The sequence below is a fragment of the Coenobita brevimanus genome, chromosome 74 (genome assembly GCF_032717465.1).
Source record: "Coenobita brevimanus isolate Jiangsu-jjx chromosome 74, ASM3271746v2, whole genome shotgun sequence".
Classification (NCBI taxonomy): Eukaryota; Metazoa; Arthropoda; class Malacostraca; order Decapoda; family Coenobitidae; genus Coenobita; species Coenobita brevimanus.
This window is the reverse complement of record NC_137027.1, coordinates 8,901,662-8,924,149: the sequence shown is the minus strand read 5'-3', so window position 1 is coordinate 8,924,149 and position 22,488 is coordinate 8,901,662. Positions and strand designations below refer to the sequence as shown.

At 42.8% G+C, this 22,488-nt stretch overlaps 2 protein-coding genes across 2 annotated transcripts in view; both read left to right on the top strand.

The window, feature by feature from the left end:
* The window catches only part of LOC145407685 (lachesin-like), a 120,465-nt gene extending 98,777 nt beyond the window's left edge, over window positions 1-21,688 (top strand). Inside the window, exons 4-10 of the mRNA XM_080278552.1 lie at window positions 11,300-11,461; window positions 12,717-12,845; window positions 13,759-13,922; window positions 14,347-14,476; window positions 15,774-15,836; window positions 16,822-16,988; window positions 21,641-21,688. Of these exons, the coding sequence (XP_080134678.1) occupies window positions 11,300-11,461; window positions 12,717-12,845; window positions 13,759-13,922; window positions 14,347-14,476; window positions 15,774-15,836; window positions 16,822-16,988; window positions 21,641-21,688 (863 nt within the window). The remainder of the gene's footprint in view (window positions 1-11,299; window positions 11,462-12,716; window positions 12,846-13,758; window positions 13,923-14,346; window positions 14,477-15,773; window positions 15,837-16,821; window positions 16,989-21,640) is intronic.
* LOC145407909 (sodium-dependent multivitamin transporter-like) overlaps window positions 1-22,488 on the top strand; it is a 327,055-nt gene that overhangs the window by 40,996 nt on the left and 263,571 nt on the right. The window lies entirely within an intron of this gene.

Below are 22,488 nucleotides of genomic sequence, written 5' to 3'. Positions count from 1 at the left end.
CACTCTCTCCCTCCCTCGCTCCCTTTATCTCTCTCTCCAATCGACTTTTCTCTCAGACTCTTCCTAAGTCTTTTGCCTCTTAACCTTCTATCTTCCTCTTTCACATAGCTTCCTCTCTGTCTCTGTCTCTGTCTGTCTGTCTGTCTGTCTGTCTGTCTCTCTCTCTCTCTCTCTCTCTCTATTTATTTATCCCAATTTATTTGTCTGTCAGTCTCTCTCTCTCTCTCTCTCTCTCTCTCTCTCTCTCTCTCTCTCTCTCTCTCTCGTGAAGGGGGTGACACAAGCCCTTCCTAAAAGCCAGACTAATTTCTTAAGTTTGCCTGGGTCGAAGTTGCCTTAGTGTTATCTTTGGGAATTGAGGATGTGTGTGTGTGTGTGTGTGTGTGTGTGTGTGTGTGTGTGTGTGTGGAAAAAGTCTGTAGGAGTGAGTGTGTGTGATGGAAATAAAATAATGTGTGGGATGAAGAGGTGTGTGTGTGTGTGTTAAAGTGTGTGTTAGTGTGTGTGTGTGTGTGTGTGTGTGTGTGTGTGTGTGTGTGTGTGTGTGTGTGTGTGTGTGTGTGTGTGTGTGTGTGTATTTGTCAGTGATGGAGCATAACATCCCAGTCCATGAAGCATTAGCACATACCCATCCATATCCCTACAAATGTGACTTAAATCTAGGTATGCGATAAGCTCCGTAGCATGTCTTCCTCAGCGGTTTAGTTTTGGATATGAGTAGATAAAATTCTTGTGTAAGTTATTTATGCAGGTTATGGTGGCATTGGAAGGATTTTTGTAATACAGGAGAGGGCAGTAAGGTATAAGAAGCAAAATAAATCGCTAAGGAAGAGATGCTAGTGAGCTCCCTCATCCGACGAGAATACTAGCCTGTGTCGTCAGGTTCTTGTAATGTTGGCGCCACTCCCCCGCGGTCATGCTTCTTTGGATTTCTCCCAAGACATTTTTACTGGTGTTGCGAGGTTATATATATATATACTTTACATCATATATATATTTTATATTTATTTACTAAGTCTTACTGGCTACTGGGCTGAGCTTTTAAAGACCTTGAGCTTTATTTAGCACACCCACTCTCTCCCTGTGTGTGTGTGTGTGTGTGTGTGTGTGTGTGTGTGTGTACGCCCTTTCTTATCTTCCTTTCTTTTCTATCTTTACACTTCTCTTCTTCCGTCAACCTTTTCGCTATCTTTTCACTCCTGATATCCCGCAGTCCTTGGCAATCCTTCCCTCCCCTCTCTCTCTCTCTCAAGACACCAAACACGAATGACGTCCCTCGCCCTAAAGATGTTACCTTGTACTGGGTTTCCTAATATCAATATACAGTATTTATGTTCTTTCCTTTATTTATTTATATATTTATTTATTTATTTTTTGGAAATTGGCCCACCTCTATTTTGCAACCAGGCCATAGAGGGATTTTTTTTTTTTTTTAAGGGTTCATTATCTTTGTCCTTTTTCAGTATGGGTGTAAATTGTGTGTGTGTGTGTGTGTGTGTGTGTGTGTGTGTGTGTGTGTGTGTGTGAGATACATGTTTTGCCTTTTTTGGACAGAATAACTTTTTCAGGCGTTTTTTACCAACAGAAAAGAGAGAAACAGTTTAATAAATGGATAGATAAAAAATAAAAATAAAAAAGACAAGGAGGACATGAAGAACTTTTAAAAAATACCAAAAAAATTATATGAAAACTTGGAAAAATAAAATCGGTCTTTGAAGATGCAGAAAAGAAGGGAAAGGGGAAGTGAACGCGGCTGATAAACTAGAGAGAGAGAGAGAGAGAGAGAGAGAGAGAGAGAGAGAGTGAGGGATAAAAGGGAGATAAGGGGGTGAAATAAACGAGAGAGGGAGAAGAGGGGTAGATAAGAGAGGAGCAAAAAGGGAAAAGGGCAAGCAAGATAAGAGAGAGAGAGAGAGAGAGAGAGAGAGAGAGAGAGAGAGAGAGAGAGATTTAAAAGCAATATCATCTTTGTAAGCAGTGTAAACTTAACTCTCTATTTTTCTATTTCCAAGTTAAACAAGACCCCAGGCTTTTTAATTCTCCAACGATCACTCCTTTATTTGAGTTACATCCATGTACTGCTCTGCGTCTTTCTCTCTCGTACATAATATCACCGTTTCTATGTTAATATTCCTCGTCTTTCCTTAACTTTGTACTTCCCTCTTGATAAGTATGATTCGCTCTTGTGGGCAGTCATTTTAGCTGATAGTTTCGTTGTTGAACTTGGGTTAATGTTTACTGGTCTGTGTGTCCATCATCAGTCTCAATATCACTGTCATTATCATCATCATCATCATCATCATCATCTTCATCATCATTATCATCGCTAGGATTTCGTTCTTTTTATTCATATGTATCACTGAGATACTCGACACGGCGCTGTGGCCTCTTTCGTAACATGAATGGGGCAAGAAGGAAAATCTTGTTCTCATTTTCCTCATTCTTTGTCACAGAAACTAATGTTGTAGACTAAGACAGCCTGAAGCTGAATAACCCAGAGCTGACCAGTAAGTACAGTGCACTAAGTTCTGAGAATAGCAACTAACCTTTTCGGTAGTACTAATGCATTTACTGTAGATATTTTATTTAGCTCAACACCAAGCAATGCTGCTTATTTAACTAATTTGATCCACCAGTCAAAACATTAACTGATGCATAAGAAACGTGGACAGAAAAGGAATAAGATTGTGTGGCAAGACGTAATGGTTGATGTACGCGGCTTAGGTTTAGAAGACATGGGTTATGTTCATTTCTATCTCCAAGGATGTGCTTTCCGTTTTCGTATTTTCCTTCAAAATTAGTGTGCATATTGTAAGTAAGGACAGAAATGGCAGGCGGTATTTTTGCCAAGGCCTTCTCACAGGTCGCAGTAGAAGGCAGAACATACATACACAAGGAAAGAGACATAGGCTGCAAATATACATACCTAATTGCGTAGACACATATGTTGATACTGAAACAAGCATACATACATACATACATGCATACATACATAAACAGACAGGTAGAAAGAGAGGCAGGTTGATATGCGTACCATTACTGACATAAGTATGAGATCTTCAAATGTGGTCAGTTGTTCTCCTTGTAACTCTGATGTCTTAGCGTACTAGGGTGACGAAGACTGTCAGAATTTTTAGCTCTCTCGTTGTCAGGTCTTCTTTGGGATTTTAATGCAGTTAATGCCAAACGATTTTATTCAGCTGAGAGTGAGTTATAGGAGCCTGAGAGTTGATACTGTCACCATTAACCCTTGCATGGTACGGACAGCTCTGACAGACGATTTTATTCAGTTGAGAGTGAGTCATAGGAGCTGAATGAGTTAATATGGTGGCGAAATATTATGTGGTGATGAAATTTTTGTGACGGCATTTTACACTCTCGGCATCGTGGAACATCTTGCCCAGGAAATGAAAGCTTCCGGCGCCGAAACCTCTCGATTTTTGGGTCTGAGGTTCTCGCAAGGAGAGGAAGGGGAAGTGAGGAGGAGGAAGAAGAGAGGAAGAGGAGGAGGCTAGCGAGTAAAGAGAGTAAAAACAATAAAGCTAGTCCTCGATAAAAATAAAAAGAGTTCGATCATTTGAACCGGAGAGACAGGACGTTTCGGAAAATGAGTGACAAATTTCAGGAGCTTGTTTTGCGGTTGATTTTGGGTAAAGAAAAAATAATGGTGAAATATATAAACATGAGTCCAAGTCTCAACCGTGATGGGGCTACGTTTCTGGTTATATGGGTCGCCAATAACTATAGTTCCCATAATGGCTAAGAATTTGACCTTTGCTGGTAATGTAAAACGCTAATTATTCAAAAGTAGGCTAAGAATAACTTCCTGAATTTTCTCAGCCATTTCCACTGACACCCAATACGGATGCGTTGGCTTAGCTTAGTAATTATCCCTCTCAGGCTCCTGTCACTCCATCTCAGCTGAATAAAATCGTCTGGCGCTAGCTGGAATAAAACACGATCTTAATTCTTGGTCAAAATACTGTTCGAGACAGTTTTTGGCCATTCTGATGCTGTGTGTTTCTGTGAGCTGAAGAAACAGGTCGGACGTTAAACAGAAAAAAAGGCAAAGTTCGTATTTTGCAGGGAAAGGACTAACGAGAGGAAAATAGGGGCTAGGAGAAGGGTAGGAGGTGAGGTGGGAGGTAAGGGTGAAACATAGAGCTGCCTGTGTGTTTATAGTCGGTCTCTCTATCTCTCCATTATTCTATCTATTATCTGTCTATATCTGTATCTATTTGACTGTCTATTTGTCTTTCTGTCCATCTATCTCTTGGCCAACGCCTTCCCTAATCTCGCCGTTCATCTACTAAGGATTTCATGGGCAGTGTCCAACTGTTTTTTATAAATAACGTCTCAACAAAGCGTCGGACAAGGATTTAACTTTGGCAATGCATGTTTGAGACCCCGACCTAATTTGTAAAATTATGCTTTTGTACCAAATGTGTATGATTAAGGCATTTATAAGAGTAAATGTAGGGTAAACTTAGCTAAAATCGTCAGAGGCATGTAGCGAGGCTAGCTTCGGTCACGATACAAGCCCCGCCCACAATTCGGAACGTAACGTCGGTGTGACGTAGTAGTAATCACCGACGCAAGTGGCATTTCTATCTTTCTAACCCCCCCCCACATACTGTACTTTCTCTCTCTTTCTCTCTCTCTCTCTCTCTCTCACACACACACACACACACACACACACACACACACCGAAGTAATATTTCACCCCTACTACAGATTCAGTATGGTCCTTATATGAGAAGAACGTTTGAGAAAGAAAAGGTTTACTCGAAGGAAATTATTTATCATTTACATGGAAAATACGGCCCTTGCTACATGCTCGGTGCATGTAACATAGAGCAGTGGTTTATTAAACTTGTTCATTGTGAACGCCCACTATTATCTTTAAAAGAATATATATTTTTTACACACACACACACACACACCGAAGTAATATTTCACCCCTACTATACATTCAGTATGGTCCTTATATGAGAAGAATGTTTGCGAAGTCTATCTATGCTCGCCATCGCTGAAGTTTCGGTTTGGTAACGTCTCGCCTGTCGGCGGCCGCCACATCACCTCGCCCAGCGGTGCCGGCTCAGGCAGTGATTACTACTCTTCAGAAGTGAATAAGTCATATTGACGTCACAATATGTGTAAGAGGGCGATGCATATACTATGTACTAATAGGGAGTCTGGAGGGATGTACAGTCACTCTAAAAATCAGCCGCAGCTCAGAAATATGAGTAACCCTGAGGCATTGAATCTGAAGCAGTTTACATAAAGACAGAACTGCCACTTGCGTCGGTGATTACTACTACGTCACACCGACGTCACGTTCCGAATTGTGGGCGGGGCTTGTATCGTGACCGAAGCTAGCCTCGCTACATGCCTCTGACGATATCAGCTAAGTTTACCCTACATTTACTCTTATAAATGCCTTGATCATACACATTTGGTACAAAAGCATAATTTTACAAATTAGGTCGGGGTCTCAAACATGCACTGCCAAAGTTAAATCCTTGTCCGACGCTTTGTTGAGACGTTATTTAAAAAAAAACAGTTGGACACTGCCCATGAAATCCTTAGTAGGGTGTTTGTGATGAAAAACTTCCAGACGATATTAGTTTAAGACAGTGACAGTCCTTTGTTTTAGTGAGAGAGAGAGAGAGAGAGAGAGAGAGAGAGAGAGAGAGAGAGAGAGAGAGAGCATGTTCGAAAATATAACAGGTAGTGTAGATATAACGCATGGATGTTTTAAGCTATAGAAAATTAAATAAAGAAAATGAGAGAGAAAATGACGAAGCGAGTCACCGAGAAAATTTTCCGGATTGGCTGACGGATCGACGGAGTGATTCAGAAAATGAGACAGATTGGCAAATGCACAAGGAGAGAGAGAGAGAGAGAGAGAGAGAGAGAGAGAGAGAGAAAGAAAGAGAGAGAGAGAGAGAGAGAGAGAGAGAAGCAGACAGACGGAAAGGCAGACAAAGAATCCCAGACAATAAAAAAAGGTCAATGCTCCTATAAAACCAGACATACAAATAAGGCAAAGTGAGAGAGTGAGAAATTGAGAAAGTGAGAGAGTGGAGCGGTGTTGCCATGGTCCCTCTTATCTTAATTAATCATGCCATCTACATGCTAATAGCCATCGCCTCCATGCACACCTAAAATGAAGGATTGGGACCGGGGTGAAATGATCTGGTCGCGTCTTCATTATTAAGGAATAGGGCGAAATATTTTGAGATATTTTTTTTAAGTTTTAGTCTTTTCGATGTGTGTGTGTGTGTGTGTGTGTGTGTGTGTGTGTGTGTGTGTGTGTGTGTGTGTGTGTGTGTGTGTGTGTGATTGTCTATATGTCTGTCTGTTTGTCCCTGCCTTCATGTCTGGCTACTGTTCTACCTACTAGCCTACCTACCTACCTACCGACCATATTTTCCTACCTACCTAATTGCCTGCCCACCTGCTACCTACCAACCTACCTACCTATCTGTCTACTTATCACTCTACCTGTCTGCCCCTGTCTACTCATTATATTATTTACTTTCCTACCTACCTACCTGCATGTATGTCTGTCTATATGTATATACTAAAAGCCATCATCTCCATGCATACCTAAAATGGATGACTGAGTTCGAGATTAAATGGTCTGGTCGGGTGTCCTCATTAAGAGTCATGAAAGGCTATAATATACTTTATTTTTTTAATTCCACTCTCTCTCTCTCTCTCTCTCTCTCTCTCTCTCTCTCTCTCTCCGTCCTTCTGTTTGGGGGAAAAGTTGGGTCTCCTGATCGATTCCCGGCCGTTAATTGCTTTTGTCCGTTCCCAGCTTTTCGTCCCAGATCACATTTTTTCAGGTTTGGCTTCATCACTCAGAAAACACTCGTTCGGTTCATTAAATTCCCTCTTTTCCCCTCAAATTTTGCCTTTTTCGGTCAGATTTTGTGGTTTGTTTACATTTTTGGGAGGTTTTCTAAGTAGGTTTTAGGGGACACTTAGCTTTTCTTTCGTTTCTCTTTACTTCGCCTCTATATCTTATCCCCCCCTCCACCTCACCTCGCCCTCCTTCCCTGTAATTGTAGTTTCCTCTCGTTCCTAGCCATTATTTTCTAATCTGTTGTCCTTTTTCCTTTTTTCTCTAGCCATTCTTCTCCTGCCACTTCCTCTTTTTTATTGCACTTCTATTATTTCCTCTCTTCTCGTCTCTTAAGCCCTTCTACCTTCCTTGTAATTGTAGTTCTCTCTCGTTTCTGGCCAGCATTTACTATTTCTAACATTTTCTCCCCGTTTCTCTTATTTTTCCCTGCCTTTTTCCCCTCGCATTCACCCCTTACACTTTCTCTTCTAATCTCTTCTACCTGTCCTCCTTGTAATTACAGTTCCTTCTCTTTCTGGTCACTATGTCTCTCTCTCTCTCTCTCTCTCTCTCCTACTTTTCCCTGTACAATTTTTCCTCCCACCATTCGTTCCTTATTTTCTCTCTCCCATTCTCTGCCTGCTGGTATGAAATGGAATGAAGTATTATAGGTTGGAATAAAATGCTATGGAATGGTATTAAATGCTATGAGATTCTATGTGATGGTATACAGTGATATGCGCCGCAGTAAAGTGGTATGAAATTGTGTAAGATGGAATAAGCTGGTATGAACTGGAGGTATAGGGTGGAATTAAACATGTAAGCGAAACTCCCGAAGTGGTATTATAGTGCTTTATATAACCTGGTATGAAATGGCATGATATGGTATGATCTGGTGTTAACTGGTATGAAGTGGAATGAAATAAATGAGACCCAGAAACAGTGATGCGAGACCATAATATCTTGGTATGAAATGGAATGAGACGGCATGATTGGGTATGGGATGGGATGGGATGGAATGGTAGAAGATGGTGTGAGATTGGATGAATGCATGTGTGTGTGTGTGTAATTCACCGGGTCGGTCAGGATCACTTGATGGTCGTGATCATCAGCTTTTACCCTCCCGGAAGGAAGCTGAGAGCTCATATAGTCCGATCTAAGGGCAAGGCTGTGACCTTCACACACGCACACACCCATCCCCTTGCTCAAGGGGGACAGTAACCACCCACTTCGTCAGTGAAACTTTTCGCAACCTGAGCGAGGCGCGAACTCCCGTCCACCAGTGTGTGTGTGTGTGTGTGTGTGTGTATGTGTGTGTGTGTGTGTGTGTGTGTGTGTGGACGGTACATGGGTGTGGGTAGGGAGTGTGTATGTTTGCCATGGGATTATATAGGGAACATGATGTGAAAAACAGCATGGGTGAGGAAACAGACGAAAAAAAAAAAAAAAAAGGGAAGAGGAAAAATTCCATCAACCCGTGCTTGTATGAAGACAAGCAACACGAGTGAGTTGCATCCTGTGCTGTGCTGTGCTGTGTTGTGTTGCGTTTTTTGTGACAACACACACACACACACACACACACACACATTTCCAGCTCCACATGGGGATATTTGAGTGTTCTGTGTATTGTTCAGTGGATGGTGTTGTATGGTGTGTGTGTGTGTGTGTGTGTGTGTGTGTGTGTGTGTGTGTGTGTGTTAGTCTGAAGTGTGGAAGGCATGTTGGATGTGGCTGTGTGTCCTACTGTGCAAGTATTTTTTCCAGAGCCTTATCAATAAGGATTACTATACCCCCCAAAATACCTAGAATCATTATAGAGAACTACTCGATAATTGTACAAGCAAGCAAGCAAACACACACACACACACACACACACACACACACACACACACACACACACACACACACACACACGGAACGGAGAGGCACGCACAGAGCAGAATACAGTGTGGTCCATGCATAACATTGCACTTCCACTCCAGCTCACTCAGCTTTATTAATGTCTATGCTGCATCATTTATTCATTTCCTACTCCCACTGCCACACCTACGCCCATACCGGCAGACTGAGCCGTTCCCGCAACACAATATACCACCAAATGAATTTCCAGTAGGGCGCTATTTACAGACCACCCTGTAAAAGACTAAGCATATATGGTTTTATTCACAGTGGCTTTGGATATGTCGTAACACTGCTACCTTAGCGATTTAGTCTGTTCATTATACCCCAACGTCCTTACGTACTACAACAAGCTGAAGAGACAGGATTGCATTGTGTACTTTTTGATTTCTTAACACCTTTGTCTTAGCGATTAAGTCTATTCATTATACTTCAGCGTCTTTATGTACTGTACATTATCAGTGCAAACAATGTAGGAAATAAAATAACGTAAATAGCAAACATGAGAATATGAAGGATAACTATACAAAATAAATCGCCATGAAAGAGGTCCTACGAGGTCTTCCATGCCACTAAAATGCGCAAAATGGCTGAACACATAGTAGGGGAGAATAGTGGAAGGATTTACAATGAAGGGAGAGGCGTGGTAGGGGGGAAGGGAGGAGGGGAAGGGGAGGGCAGGATGTGTGAGTGTAGTGTGTTGTTCTGATTTGACATGGGCGACGTGTGTGTGTGTGTGTGTGTGTGTGTGTGTGTGTATGTGTGTGTGTGTTAGTGGGGGTGTGTGGAAGCATGTATATGGGTGTTTGTGTGTGTGTGTGTGTGTGTGTGTGTGTGTGTGTGTGTGTGTTCACCCTCATTTATTCCTCCTAATCAGAAATGCCCGGGCTTCACTTTTTCTAATTACCGGAAGCCGAACATATGAGAGAGAGAGAGAGAGAGAGAGAGAGAGAGAGAGGGAGAGAGAGAGAGAGAGAGAGAGAGAGAGAGAGAGAGAGAGAGAGAGAGAGAGAGAGGTAATTCATCCTCATAATTAATTCCTTTATTGCTCACAGATTATTTTTCCCACTTTAGTCCTTATCCTATCCTACTCACCTCCACCCTCTCACCCACCCCCTCCCACCTCCAATCACTCGTCTCTCCCCATTCTTCACCCCTCTGATCCCTCCCTCCTCCCCACTCACACCTAAACATTCACTACACCCCTAACTGTGCTCCTCTCATTCTCACCCCTGTCACCTAATGTTGTCACCCCCTCTTTTCTCCCTCTTATCCGTCTATCTTTCACCTCTCTCGATCGTAGCCCCCTCACTTTCACGCCCCTCGTTCTAACCCCTTCCATTACCAGCTCTTCCCTCTTTCATTTCCCCTTCTTTTATTTCCTGTCCCACATCCCTCTCACCCCTTTCACCACCCTCACCCTCTCTAAAAATTTCATTCTAACTTTTCATCCCTCCCAACTCACTCCCCCACCCTCACAGTTCACTCCCACTCACCTCACCACTCCCACTCCCCTTTACCCCCCATCTCCCCCACCCCCACCCTTCACACCCCCACCCTTCCCCCACCTCTCACCCCACTCACCCCTCTCACCTCCAAATACTACTCTTCATCCCAATCAAATCAACACATCGCCTCCATACTGATCACAGTTCGACTAACAAAGCCGATTACAATGCGTCCAATAATAACCCGATATTAAAATTACTTTATTAATTTTGTGTCTGATGATTGTCTATTTATTTTGAGTCTGTCGGTCTTTCTGCCTGTCTTTCTACGTCTGTCTTGGTCTGTTTGGTTTGTCTCTCTGCTTTTCTGTTTGTTCACCTTTGTGTTTACTTCTTTCTCTGTCTGTCTTCTCTGTCTGCCCATCCATCCGTCCAATCCAATCATCTATCTACCTATCTATATATCTGTTTATTTACCTTTCTATCTATCAGTCCGTCCATCCATCTATCCACCCGTCATTCATTTATCTATCTATCTATCCATGTATCCTCCTTAAAGAAATACAGTACTGTTAATAATAAACACAAACCATACCCAAATAAACACAAAAACAATCAAGCCAGCATTACGTACATGTGTCCATTGATTAGATGATTATGTAATATTAGAAGGTAAATATGGAGGGAAGGTAATAAATCATGGGAATGGCCTCAAAGGGACAATAATCTACCAGTGACTGGCCTGATGGACGAACATTAAGCTTATGTTGATTGTGATGATTGTGATGATGATGATGGTGATGATTACCGTGCGCACTCTTCTCTCACCCACATTATCACCAGACATTGTATAAAACAGCTCCAACGATGTACTGATATAGATGATGATGAAAGGGATTAATGATGATGATGATGATGAAGACCAAACGCGCAACACTGATAACCATACCCATTTCCTCTCCTCCACAGTGCCACCAGATAAAGCAAACGAGATGGTAGATGACGTGGTGATAATGCAGTGTAAAAATAAACATAACAGTGATGACGAATGATGATAATGACGATGACTTCAATCCGTCTTCTCTTCTCCCCTCCACAGTGCCGCCTGATATCATAGACGAGGAGAGTTCTGGTGATGTTTTGGTACAGGAGGGCGCTAACATTACGCTGGAGTGTAGCGCTACGGGCACCCCTACACCAGCTATCACGTGGCGCAGGGAGAACACAACACACCCACACGCCAGCAACACCACGCATAGAGGTATTACGTCTATGTATTGTATTTATAAGAACAATGTGGGTATTAATTTAACTCTGGGTACTACACTCTTTATTCTAACCTGGCCAAGATTTTAGTCATTTTGCAGTTTATTTCACCAAATTCTATCTCTCTATTGCCAGACGCCATAATCCCGTAAGGGGTGGCCATTTGACTTTGAGTTATTTGTTTTACGGGGAGGGGCACTAACCCTCCACCAACCCACTTGCTGACACGTATGGAGCACGTATGGGTTGTTACATGATTACCACCCAGCGCTGTAAATGGTTTCTTGGCTTACAGGAAACCAGTTGGCTTGTCACTCAACGTAAAGCCACCTGTAAAGGAAAGAAAAGCAATAAGAAGTGACAGGAAAGATGGGAAAATTCAATGGCAGAAAAAGACAGTACTGTGGCTCTACATCCTTTCCACAGTACTTTCTCGTGACTAGCATCATATTCTAATGTTAATCTGTTGCTATAGCTCAGCATTCAAAGAGGAAAGACGCCAGTTTTAGGAAGAGTAAGAATGGGTGCACAAGAGATATAGTGTTTGGTGTGAAGAAATATTGCACAATATTAACTTTGGACTTGACATATACATAAAATCACATACCGGTAAATGGTGATAAGATTAATTGTGGTGAATCCGGTGGTGCTTCCTTGGAGTATGTGAGAGAAGTTTGGCTATATGGGAGATGTGAGGGTAACACCACCGCTACATGAGACGTGTCTGGAAGATTCTGAGAGCTGTTGTCCCCTACTGAAGACGAGAGGACTCTTATTTTACACAGAGAGAATAGAGTGTAATGTCTGTGTGAGAATTGTGAAGCTGTATGGCAGCGAAGTGTAACCAGTAAAGAAGGAGGATGTTAGCAGGATGATGTGAGCTGAGGTGAGGCTGGTGAGATGAGTGAGCAATGTCTCCCTGATGGACAGGATGGATGGATAGCACTGAGGGAAAGGTTAGTAAGTTTATTATTGAAGCGATGCAAACAGGACGACTAAGATCATTTGAATAAGTTGGTGCCGTCAAAAATAGGTGGGTGTCAGTGGGTGTAGGTGGGTGTCAGTGAATGTAGGTGGGTGTCAGTGAATGTAGGTGGGTGTCAGTGGGTGTAGGTGGGTGTCAGTGACTGAAGCTGGATATCAATGTGTGCAGGTAGGTGTAGATGTGTGCAGGTAGGTGTAGATGGGTGTACGGGTGTGTAGATGGGTACAGGTGGGTGTAAGTGGGTGTCAGTCTTCTCTCTCCCCAGTGGTGGAACGTGAGGGGTCTCGACTGGAGCTGACGCGAGTGAGCCGTACTGACATGGCTGCCTACCTGTGCATCGCCAGGAACGGGGTGCCGCCCAGTGTCAGCAAGAGGATTAGAGTCAGTGTTGATTGTAAGTATGGTGGCTGACACACACACACACACACACACACACACACACAGTGTTGATTGTAAGTATGGTGGCTGACACACACACACACACACACACACACACACGCTGGTGCAGTGGTAACGCTCTCGCTTGCCAACTGGTGGACGTGAGTTCGCGCCTCGCTCAGGTTGCGAAAAGTTTCACTGACGAAGTGGGTGGTTACTGTCCCCCTGGAGCAAGGGGACGGGTGTGTGCGTGTGTGAAAGTCACAGCCTTGCCCTTAGATCGGACTATATGAGCTCTCAGCTCCCTTCCGGGAGGGTAAAAGCTGACGATCACGACCATCAAGTGATCCTGACCGACCCGGTGAATTACACATGCAATCGGGTGTGAGTAGATTGGTTGACTCTCTCTTCCTGCTTTTGTTTTTTTCCCCATCGTTTATTTCTCAGCTTCTCTACCTTTCACACATATATTCTAACTAATCAGAGTCCTCAGTTCTTCTCTTCACTTCAGATACATACTCAAACAAATATTCCTCCCTGACAGCTGTTCCTTTCCGTCCTAATATAACCTCAAATATTCCTCCCCCAAGTCCTCTCTTTCTCTTTCACAGATGCCCTAAATATTCTCCTTTTTCCTTTACTTGGCCCATATTTGTGTCCTTTGTCAGCTTATTTCACGTAACTCAGTGGCATGATAAGACTCTAGCTCTACATCCTTTCCATTGCAATTCTTGAAATGCATAATATTACTCCTCTAACCTACTATTACAACTCGGCATCGAAGAAAAAGAGAAAGTCAATTTTAGGCCAAGTTATGCAGAAAAGGGTATACAATCTTTCCCTGTAGCCACCCCGAAGAGAGTTGAAAGTAGAGAATTTTAGGCCAAGTTCAAATAAAGACGCTACATACATAATCTTTCTCTCCGCAGTTCCCCCCATGATGAGCATCCCACACCAGCTTGTCGGGGCGCCCTTAGGATATAGTGTGGACCTTCAGTGTACCATAGAGGCCCATCCCCCCGCCCTCACCTACTGGACCAGGGCTAAGGACGCTATGATACACCAGGGGGACAAGTTCATTATTACAGAGAGGGTGGGTTGGATTGGGGTGTGGTTGGGTAGATGGATAGATGGATGGATGGATGGGTGGATGGATTGATAGATAGGTGGAATGATTGACTGACTGATAGATGGATGGATGGATGGATGGATGGATGGATAGATGGATTGGTAGATAGATGGATAGATTGGTAGGAAGAATGACTGATTAATTGACTGACTGACTGATACATGTGTGGATGGATGGATGAGTGAATATACTGTATAGATAGACAGATAGATAGAAAGATAGATAGATAGATAGATATAGATAGGTAGGTAGGCAGATAGGTAGGTAGGTAGGGAGAGAGAGAGAGAGAGAGAGAGAGAGAGAGAAACTCCTAGCGTCCAATAATTTTCTGTTTTTATTTTACTTTACATTAAACTTCTTGTAATCGATCTTTTATCCACATCTCTAGGAGGGTGGCGTCTCCTACCGTACTCACATGCACCTCAATATCACCAAGTTGGGCAAGGAGGATTACGGTACATATAAGTGTGTGGCCAAGAATTCGAGGGGGGAGACTGAAGGAAAAATTAATCTCTATGGTGAGTGAATGTAAGGAATAGTTTTGAGTGTACTTGTGAGAATGTGTAAGAGAGCGACAGTGTGTAAGAGTGTAGGAGGGTGTGTAAGAATGTGTGTGTGCAAAAATGTGTGAGTGTAAAAGTGTAAGAAAGTGTGAGGGAGTGTGTGAGTGTTAGTGTGTGTGAGAGAGTATGTGAGACGTGGACTGAGTGAAGGCATTATTTTCTTCTCTGGCGATTGAACATAAAGGTTATTTTTGGTGAATGTAATTGAGTGTGCGAGAGTGTGTGTGTGAGAGAAGGGGAATGCTAACGTGTGGCGAGTAACTCGAGAGGAGACGGAAGGTGTCAGCTTGATGATTGTACACGCAAGGGATATTATGAGAGTGTATGAGAGTAAGAGTGAGTTGAGAGAGTTTAGCTGTCTGTTGATTCATTTGGAATCTGCATTCTTCCAGTTATTAGTTTCTATGAGTTTTACATAAGTATGCCTTCAAAAGTTCTTAAATACGTTTTCTTTATTATTTGGCAAAAGAGAAAATGAAAATTACATGATTAACTCGTAGAAAGATGTACTGAAAATAATATTGTTATTATTATTATTATTATTATTATTATTATTATTATTATTACCATCATTTGACAGTGATTCACTTCTGCCTTATTTTTTTGGCGTCTGGATTCGATACAAGAGGCAAACGAAGACTCAAAACCTTATCTGTAATTATTTTTAAGCCAGTTTATGAATATCAGCTTGAGAGATAAGGATCATACATTAAGTGGATTAATCAATTTATTTTTTCACCAAAACTGACTGATAAATTTCCCTAAGAGGAAAAAGTAAAGACGAGGATATATGACAAAAATATCTCTAGCAAAATGGAAGCAGGGCAAGAGTGATGACAGAAAAATGTGATGCAGAGGTAAATGGAGGGATATGATGATGGAGTATATATCAGGAAGGGTGTCGGTGTAAGGTGTTTGGGGATATAAGTGGACAAAGAATGATGTGGAGGGACAAGGTGGAGGGGATGGGTGAGAATAAGATGGTTGAAAGAAGGGTACAACAAAGAAAATGGAGAGACAGGATGATGGAGTATACCGGCACATTAGGAAAGATATACGGGTGAAATGGATAAAAGAAAAAGAGAGAGACCATGTATGAAGTGGATGAAGATGGAGTATATGTTAGGAGGGATAGGGATATATGAGAGTAATATTCCTAGAAGCAGAGAAAGTAGATGGGGAAGTAGGTAGGCGGACAAACCAGGAACGATTTACATTCTTCCCTTCAATAACTTGTATTTTTCACACCCAGAGACGGAGCCCCCCACCCCAGCCCCCACTCCTCCCCCGAAAAGAGTGGAGCAGGTGGAGAGAGGTAAGTCAGAGTATTGCAATTTGTCACCTTCACTTGGCGGAGTTTTTCGTCATTTTAAAACTTATTTCCCGTAACTCAGTGGCAGAAGAAAGTAACTCTGAGACTCTACATCATTTTTCATTGCACCTTTTCGTGACTAGCATCATGTTCTAGTGTTAATCTCTTGTTGCAGCTTAGTGTTCAGGATGGAGAGATGATAATTCTCGGTTACGTTAAAGTGAACAGAATATAATGAAAATGCTCCCATCCTTTTTTCACTCTAATCCCTTCTTCATCTTCCTCATATCTCACCTTTTCTATTCATTTTCCCATCCCTGCCTCCTCCTTTTTGTCTTTCACCTTTCATCTTCTCATTCACTCCTCGCCCTCCTTTCTCTCATCCTTTCTTCCGTTCACTCCTTCTTCCTCTCACCCCTTTTTCCCTCTCATCCTCGCTTCCTCTCCTCTTACTTCCTCTCACTCCTTCTTCTCACTTCCTTCTCTCAGTCCTTTTACCCATCACCTCTTCTTCTTCTCACCCTTTCTCCCTCCCACTCTTTCTTCCTCTCCAACCATCTTGCTCCCATTCCTTTTTCCTCTCATCTCATCTTCCTCTCACACTTTCCTCCTCTCCATCTTTCTCACTTTTTTTTACTCTTTCTCTTCCCTTTCACTCTCGCCCTCTTCCTTTTACCCCTTCATCCTCTGTGCTCTCACTCCTTCCCCCTCACCCCCACCACCCCTCCCCTTCTTCTCCCTTTTATTCTACCCTTACCCTCACCCCTGCTTCCCCTGAGCTGTTAATGACCTGGATCCCCTCTTCCTCTCCCAGATATCCACTCCTTCGCTCTAACCAGCCACTTTTCTCACTGCCCTCTTGTTCTCGCATGTGTGTGTGTGTGTGTGTGTGTGTGTGTGTGTGTGTGTGTGTGTTCTTTTTCAACCTTTCGTGTATGGATATATGTTTACTAGAGTGTGTACTAATCCTGCTCCCACATTTCCCCAGATTATCGACAAAAGGTGACAAAAAAGGCAACTGGACGAGGCGAGAGTGAAAATAGAAAGAACGACAGAAAGAACGACTCCACTAAACCCACTGCCGAGGGGAGAGGGCGAAGCGACAAGACAGAGAGGAACGACGTGGGGCACCTAGACGACAAGCCGCGATGGGAGGCAGGCGCAGGAGAGGCGGCGACGGAGGGGAGAGGGAGACATACGCAGGAGGAGAAAGAGGAGAAGGGGGGCAAGGCTGTCTCCTACTTCAGTGCCGCGGAGTCTGGTGGGTGAGAGAGAGAGAGAGAGAGAGAGAGAGAGAGAGAGAGAGAGAGAGAGAGAGAGAGAGAGAGAGAGAGAGAGACAGACAGACAGACAGACAGACAGACACACACACACACACACACACACACACACACACACACACACACACACACACACACACACACACACACACACAGACAGACAGAGACAGAGAGACAGACACAGACAAACAGACAGACAGACGGACGGACAGACACAGACTGAGAGATAGAGACAGACAGACAGACAGACAGACAGACACAGACTGACAGAGACAGAGACAGACAGACAGACTGACAGAGACAGAGACAGACAGACAGACTGACAGAGACAGAGACAGACAGACAGACAGACAGCACCACCAGTACCCAAACCCACCCCACCAAACACCACCAGTACCCAAACCCACCCCACCAAACACCACCAGTACCCAAACCCACCCCACCAAACACCACCAGTACCCAAACCCATCCCACCAAACACCACCAGTACCCAAACCCACCCCACCAAACACCACCAGTACCCAAACCCACCTCACCAAACACCACCAGTACCCAAACCCATCCCAACAAACACCACCAGTACCCAAACCCATCCCACCAAACACCACCAGTACCCAAACCTGCCCCACCAAACACCACCAGTACCCAAACCCGCCCCACCAAACACCACCAGTACCCAAATCCGCCTCATCAAACACCGACCTTATCCCATTACTCCCACCAATCCCTTCTGTTACCACAATCCATCCAACCAAACTCCAACATTACCCTCATCCTCTCAAACAAAATTCACCTTTACCTCTATCCACCTCACCAATCCTGGTTACTATCACCAATCCATCCCAGTGACCCCTGTCCTTACCACAGTCCACCTCAACAAACCCAGCTCATACCCTAATCCACCATAAGAAAACCCACCTACACCCCAGCCATTACCCCAATCCACCCAGTCAAACGCTGCCATTACTACAATACACTCAGTCAAACGCCGCCATTACCACAATCCACCTCAAATGAGATTGTGCACCTCACTCACGGAGATTTTGCACTCTCGCGTAAGCACATACACAATCTCCCCGCAGAGCTTTTTTTTTTTTTTTTTTTTTTTTCGTTTCACCGTATAGAACGCACCTACCGCCTCACTCAAGGGGCTTTTGGATTTTAGGTTGAATAGAAGTCTTTGTAGCACCTTTACCTCAGCGTTTCATTTTGCCTATTAAACTTTAAAATTCCATTGTATGTTATTTATGTAGTTTTAATGCAAGAAGGCATTGAGATGTAATGTGCAGAAAAAGTGCTTAGTTGTATTAACAGATTTCTAATTTCAGTTAAGATACGACTCCTTGCCACATCATAGGAGACGTATGTTGTGCCTTACATATTTACTTATTTATTTGGATACTTATATACTTACTTGTGTGCTTATTTACTCTGCCACTTCACAGGAGACACGTGCACACTCTTACTTGCTTTCTTACTTATACCTCTTACTGTTGCAGTTGGGAGAGTGCCAGTATTGCTACTACTACTAATATTACTACCACAACTACTACCACCACTACTACTACAACTACTACTACGGCCTCCCTTCCACCCCCGCCATTTGTGATAGGGGCCCAGTTCACCCCATATCATCCAGGATCCAATGAATGACGCCCTCACAACTTCACCACCCCAGGTAATTTCGATAATGTACAAGCAAGAGCAAAATTTCGTGGACACTCCCCTAGTAGCATTGTGTCCTGCCTTCGAGATTTCCCATTCCTCCTCAAACAACAGAGACCATCTTCCTTTTAATACCGTTTTCCTGCGTGGGTCTTAGGGCGCTATTCTCATGCAGTAGGAAGCTTATTAACACCTCTTTCTTACTGGTTTATTTCCTATTTTCCGTTGCTGTATTCCTGTGCGTTATTCATGCAATCTTTGTCGACATTAAAAGATATAAGAAGCAAAAAAGAGGCTATTATTGAGTAGCCTGGAAAATAAATTTCTAAGGAAGAGGTGCTAGGGAGTCTCCTTACCCGACAAGAATACGGAACTTACATGCTGTCATGTAAAATAGCTCATACAAAATCTTTCTTTAAAACAGTCAGGAGAGTAGTGTGGTTAACTTTTGCTCATGCCGGTAAAGCTGAGGTTATTAATTCTTTCACACCGTCTCGAAACTTACAAAAATAACCAATAATATTCAACAGTGTCTCTGGTGTTGGTTCTTACAGACTCACTAAGATGAAAACCAGAATTTGTGGAGAGAAAAACAGGAGACGGTGGGACTTTTACTGCCCTTCTCTTTCTAAATTGTGGATAAAAAGGGGGGAATTAGATAGTGTCTGTAGCACGAAAATATGGAAGTGTTTAGGGAGGACTGGAAAAGATAAAGTTAAGAATTACATGCAGAGACTAAAACAGATCTTCTTGGATAAGGGAAGGTGCATCAATAGGCATGTTCCTGCTACAGTTAAAAAAGAATTAGGATGTTTTTCATTGAAGACAACAGATGAACAATCAGGGTAACAGAGATGGAGTGAGATGAATAGATAGACAGAAAAAGGTACGAAAAATTAAATCTGAACCATGCTTGGGTAGGATGAGACACAACGACTGTATTAGAGTGGACAAAGTTGACAGACTTGTTGATCTTGCACATAACTAACACTTGCTGCTGCTGCTGCTGCTGCTGATGATGATGATGATGATGACGGCGGCGAATCTTAATGGCGATCTTAATTTGCAGGAGCGCATATGGAGGCTGCAGGAGCGTGTGTGGAGAGTTTTTCAGCCTCCCTTCCCACCACTGCAACCACCCACACTAAAATAACAACACTAGACTCAAGACGACACACAAGGCTGTGCTGCAGAAGGAGGGGTTCCGCCCCTCCCTAATCCGTGAGTGAAAAGCAGTGTTTGATTGCAGTTTTTCACAGCCTCTGTGTCGGTGTATACTGGTTATTGCTCTGGGATACTAGCGATTTTTCCACACTCATCATTTCGCTTTGTAAGCTGTTATTTCATCTAGTTACAAAATAGTTTTCTTGCTTCCAAGGAACATTCCAAAAATACAGCAGACAAAATAGTGATACTAAGTGATTTATGGCACCAAGTACAGCTCATGGGAATACACATATGGATTTCATGACTGGGAATTTTTTATGATAAGTGACTATAAATCCCTCGTCCTCCAAAACCAGAAGAAAGATATTCAGTTGCATATTTGAATATTTAGGTAAACCACAATTACTTGAAAGTGCAGCAGTGATCAGGTCCATTGCTAATATTTCGTTTTCTCTAGGAAATTGTTGTAGAAATAGCATTCTGCATCGAAATTTGCCAGCTGCTCATTATACCCACTTCTTTTGTCCGCAGTAAGGTTAGTGCAGTGGTCCTTGAAGTCGCTGCCTACCAGAGAAAGTAAAAAGAAAACAAGAACCTCTCGTCTACAACCTACAACTTGCCCACCAACGGAACCATCTTGCTCCAGGCACTGACATGGATTCCATATGTACTTTCTCTCACTGACCACGGAGGTTAACTCATCTCGTCCCACAGGAAATTGAATAATCTTGTTCCGCCTTACAAGTTTCACGGAGGTTGCACCCCCTTGCTACTACCATGAAACTTTGGATTATGTTTTCTTTTACTCCAACATTCAGCATGTTCTCTCACGATTACTAGTTCTTTATCCCCCTGGTGAGAAGAGGATGGAGGACAGGCCGGTTAGTGTGAGATCAGACTAATGGATAATGGTGGTTCAGTGGTGTGTATGCATGTGTGAGTGTGTTTTATGAGACGCCAATATCAACCCCCCCTCGCCTCTCTCTAACTTTGTCATCCACTTCCTTCCCGCCAAGGGGGTAAAGAATCTAGCGATCGAGACAGCAGGACATCGAAGAAGGACAGAGACAGGAGAGTGTTTATTATTCCTATGTCTCTTGTTCTTCCTACAAAAATATATCTGAGGTACGAAAGGGAATAGATCATAAGTTAGTTCATGAATATGCCCTCGATTTGTTAGGATGGCACAGTCTTGGTTAGCTTCTTCAGTTCCATGGTCTTTTTTTTTTTTTTTTTTGTACCACCCCACAATTTAATTCGGTTTGGAGAAGGTTTTTCGAACTGGATGGACACCGTAACCCATTTTATCTGGCGACTTATTTTCAAGCAGTTCTTCCTGTTTCAAGACAGTGTTTTATCTTCTTTTATTTTAATTTTACTGCTGGATAGAATTTTCGAACTGGAGGAGTTATGTACATCCATCATTAATTCCTGGAGGAAGAGGGGCCTTTCCTAAACAGAATAAAAATCGCCTGGAATTAGCAAGAATACAGTAAGAAATGTGTCATCAGATTGAGGGTGTTAAATAGAACCTTCTTTAACTCCTACGAGAGGTCTTCCCAAAACTGAATAAAATCGCCTGGACCCCCCCCCCAAAAAAAAAAAAGCTATCTAATTGACCTGATATTTTACTGCTGTTACAAATTAACCTTTTAGTACGATGACACTTTAATTAACCCCTTCCGTTGACTGCAGGTGATGGGCAGCTTCACCCTGCAGTCCACCGGGTTCACGTTCAGATAACCTTGGGGCCACAGCATCATGCAAGCATATCAGACGTCATATTTATTAATTTATTTATTTATTGCTATCTCTTGAATTTATTACTGAACTAAGGATAAACTGCTTCATCTGGAGGTGTTAGGTACAGCCCTCATTAACACCTTCATTATCAGGAGGCTCTTCTAAGCTGGACAAGATCGACTGTTAGTAACAAAAATAAATCTGTTATCGTAGTGAAGGAGTGAATTCTCATAACTATCGGCGATGTTCATCTAAGGGAGGACGTCTACAGGCAAAGGGGTTGATAAGGCTTGTTTTTAACCCTTTCACTACCACATGTCTTTCCTAAGCTCACTAACAGTATGGTGGAAGTTAAGGAAATAAAAATCATATTTAAGGAGCATGTTGTTATTAGTTTTCTTTATCACTGTTGAATTTATTACTGGATCACAACAAAATGATGCCATCAAAACTATAACCATCATTACTGAAAATCTGCCCGATGCGTAGCGTGCCAGCCAAAGTAAATGTAAAGTGTTGTACAGACCAATTCGAATCCCAGACAGGTGACTGGAAGTTAATCGATCAGTTAGGGACGTGGGCTGGTCACCAAGGCTCGTCTCGTCGGGTAAGAAGATCCACTAGCATCCCTTTCTTAACGATTTATTTCTAAATACTTCAAGTTAATACCAATTTATATGCCATTAATGCTGAGTATGGTGGTACTTCAATGACTGAAATGACAGAGGAGGATAATGAAGAATTATTAGCAAAATAAACTGCCAAGGAAGAAGTGTTAGGGAGCTTCTTTGCCCTACTAG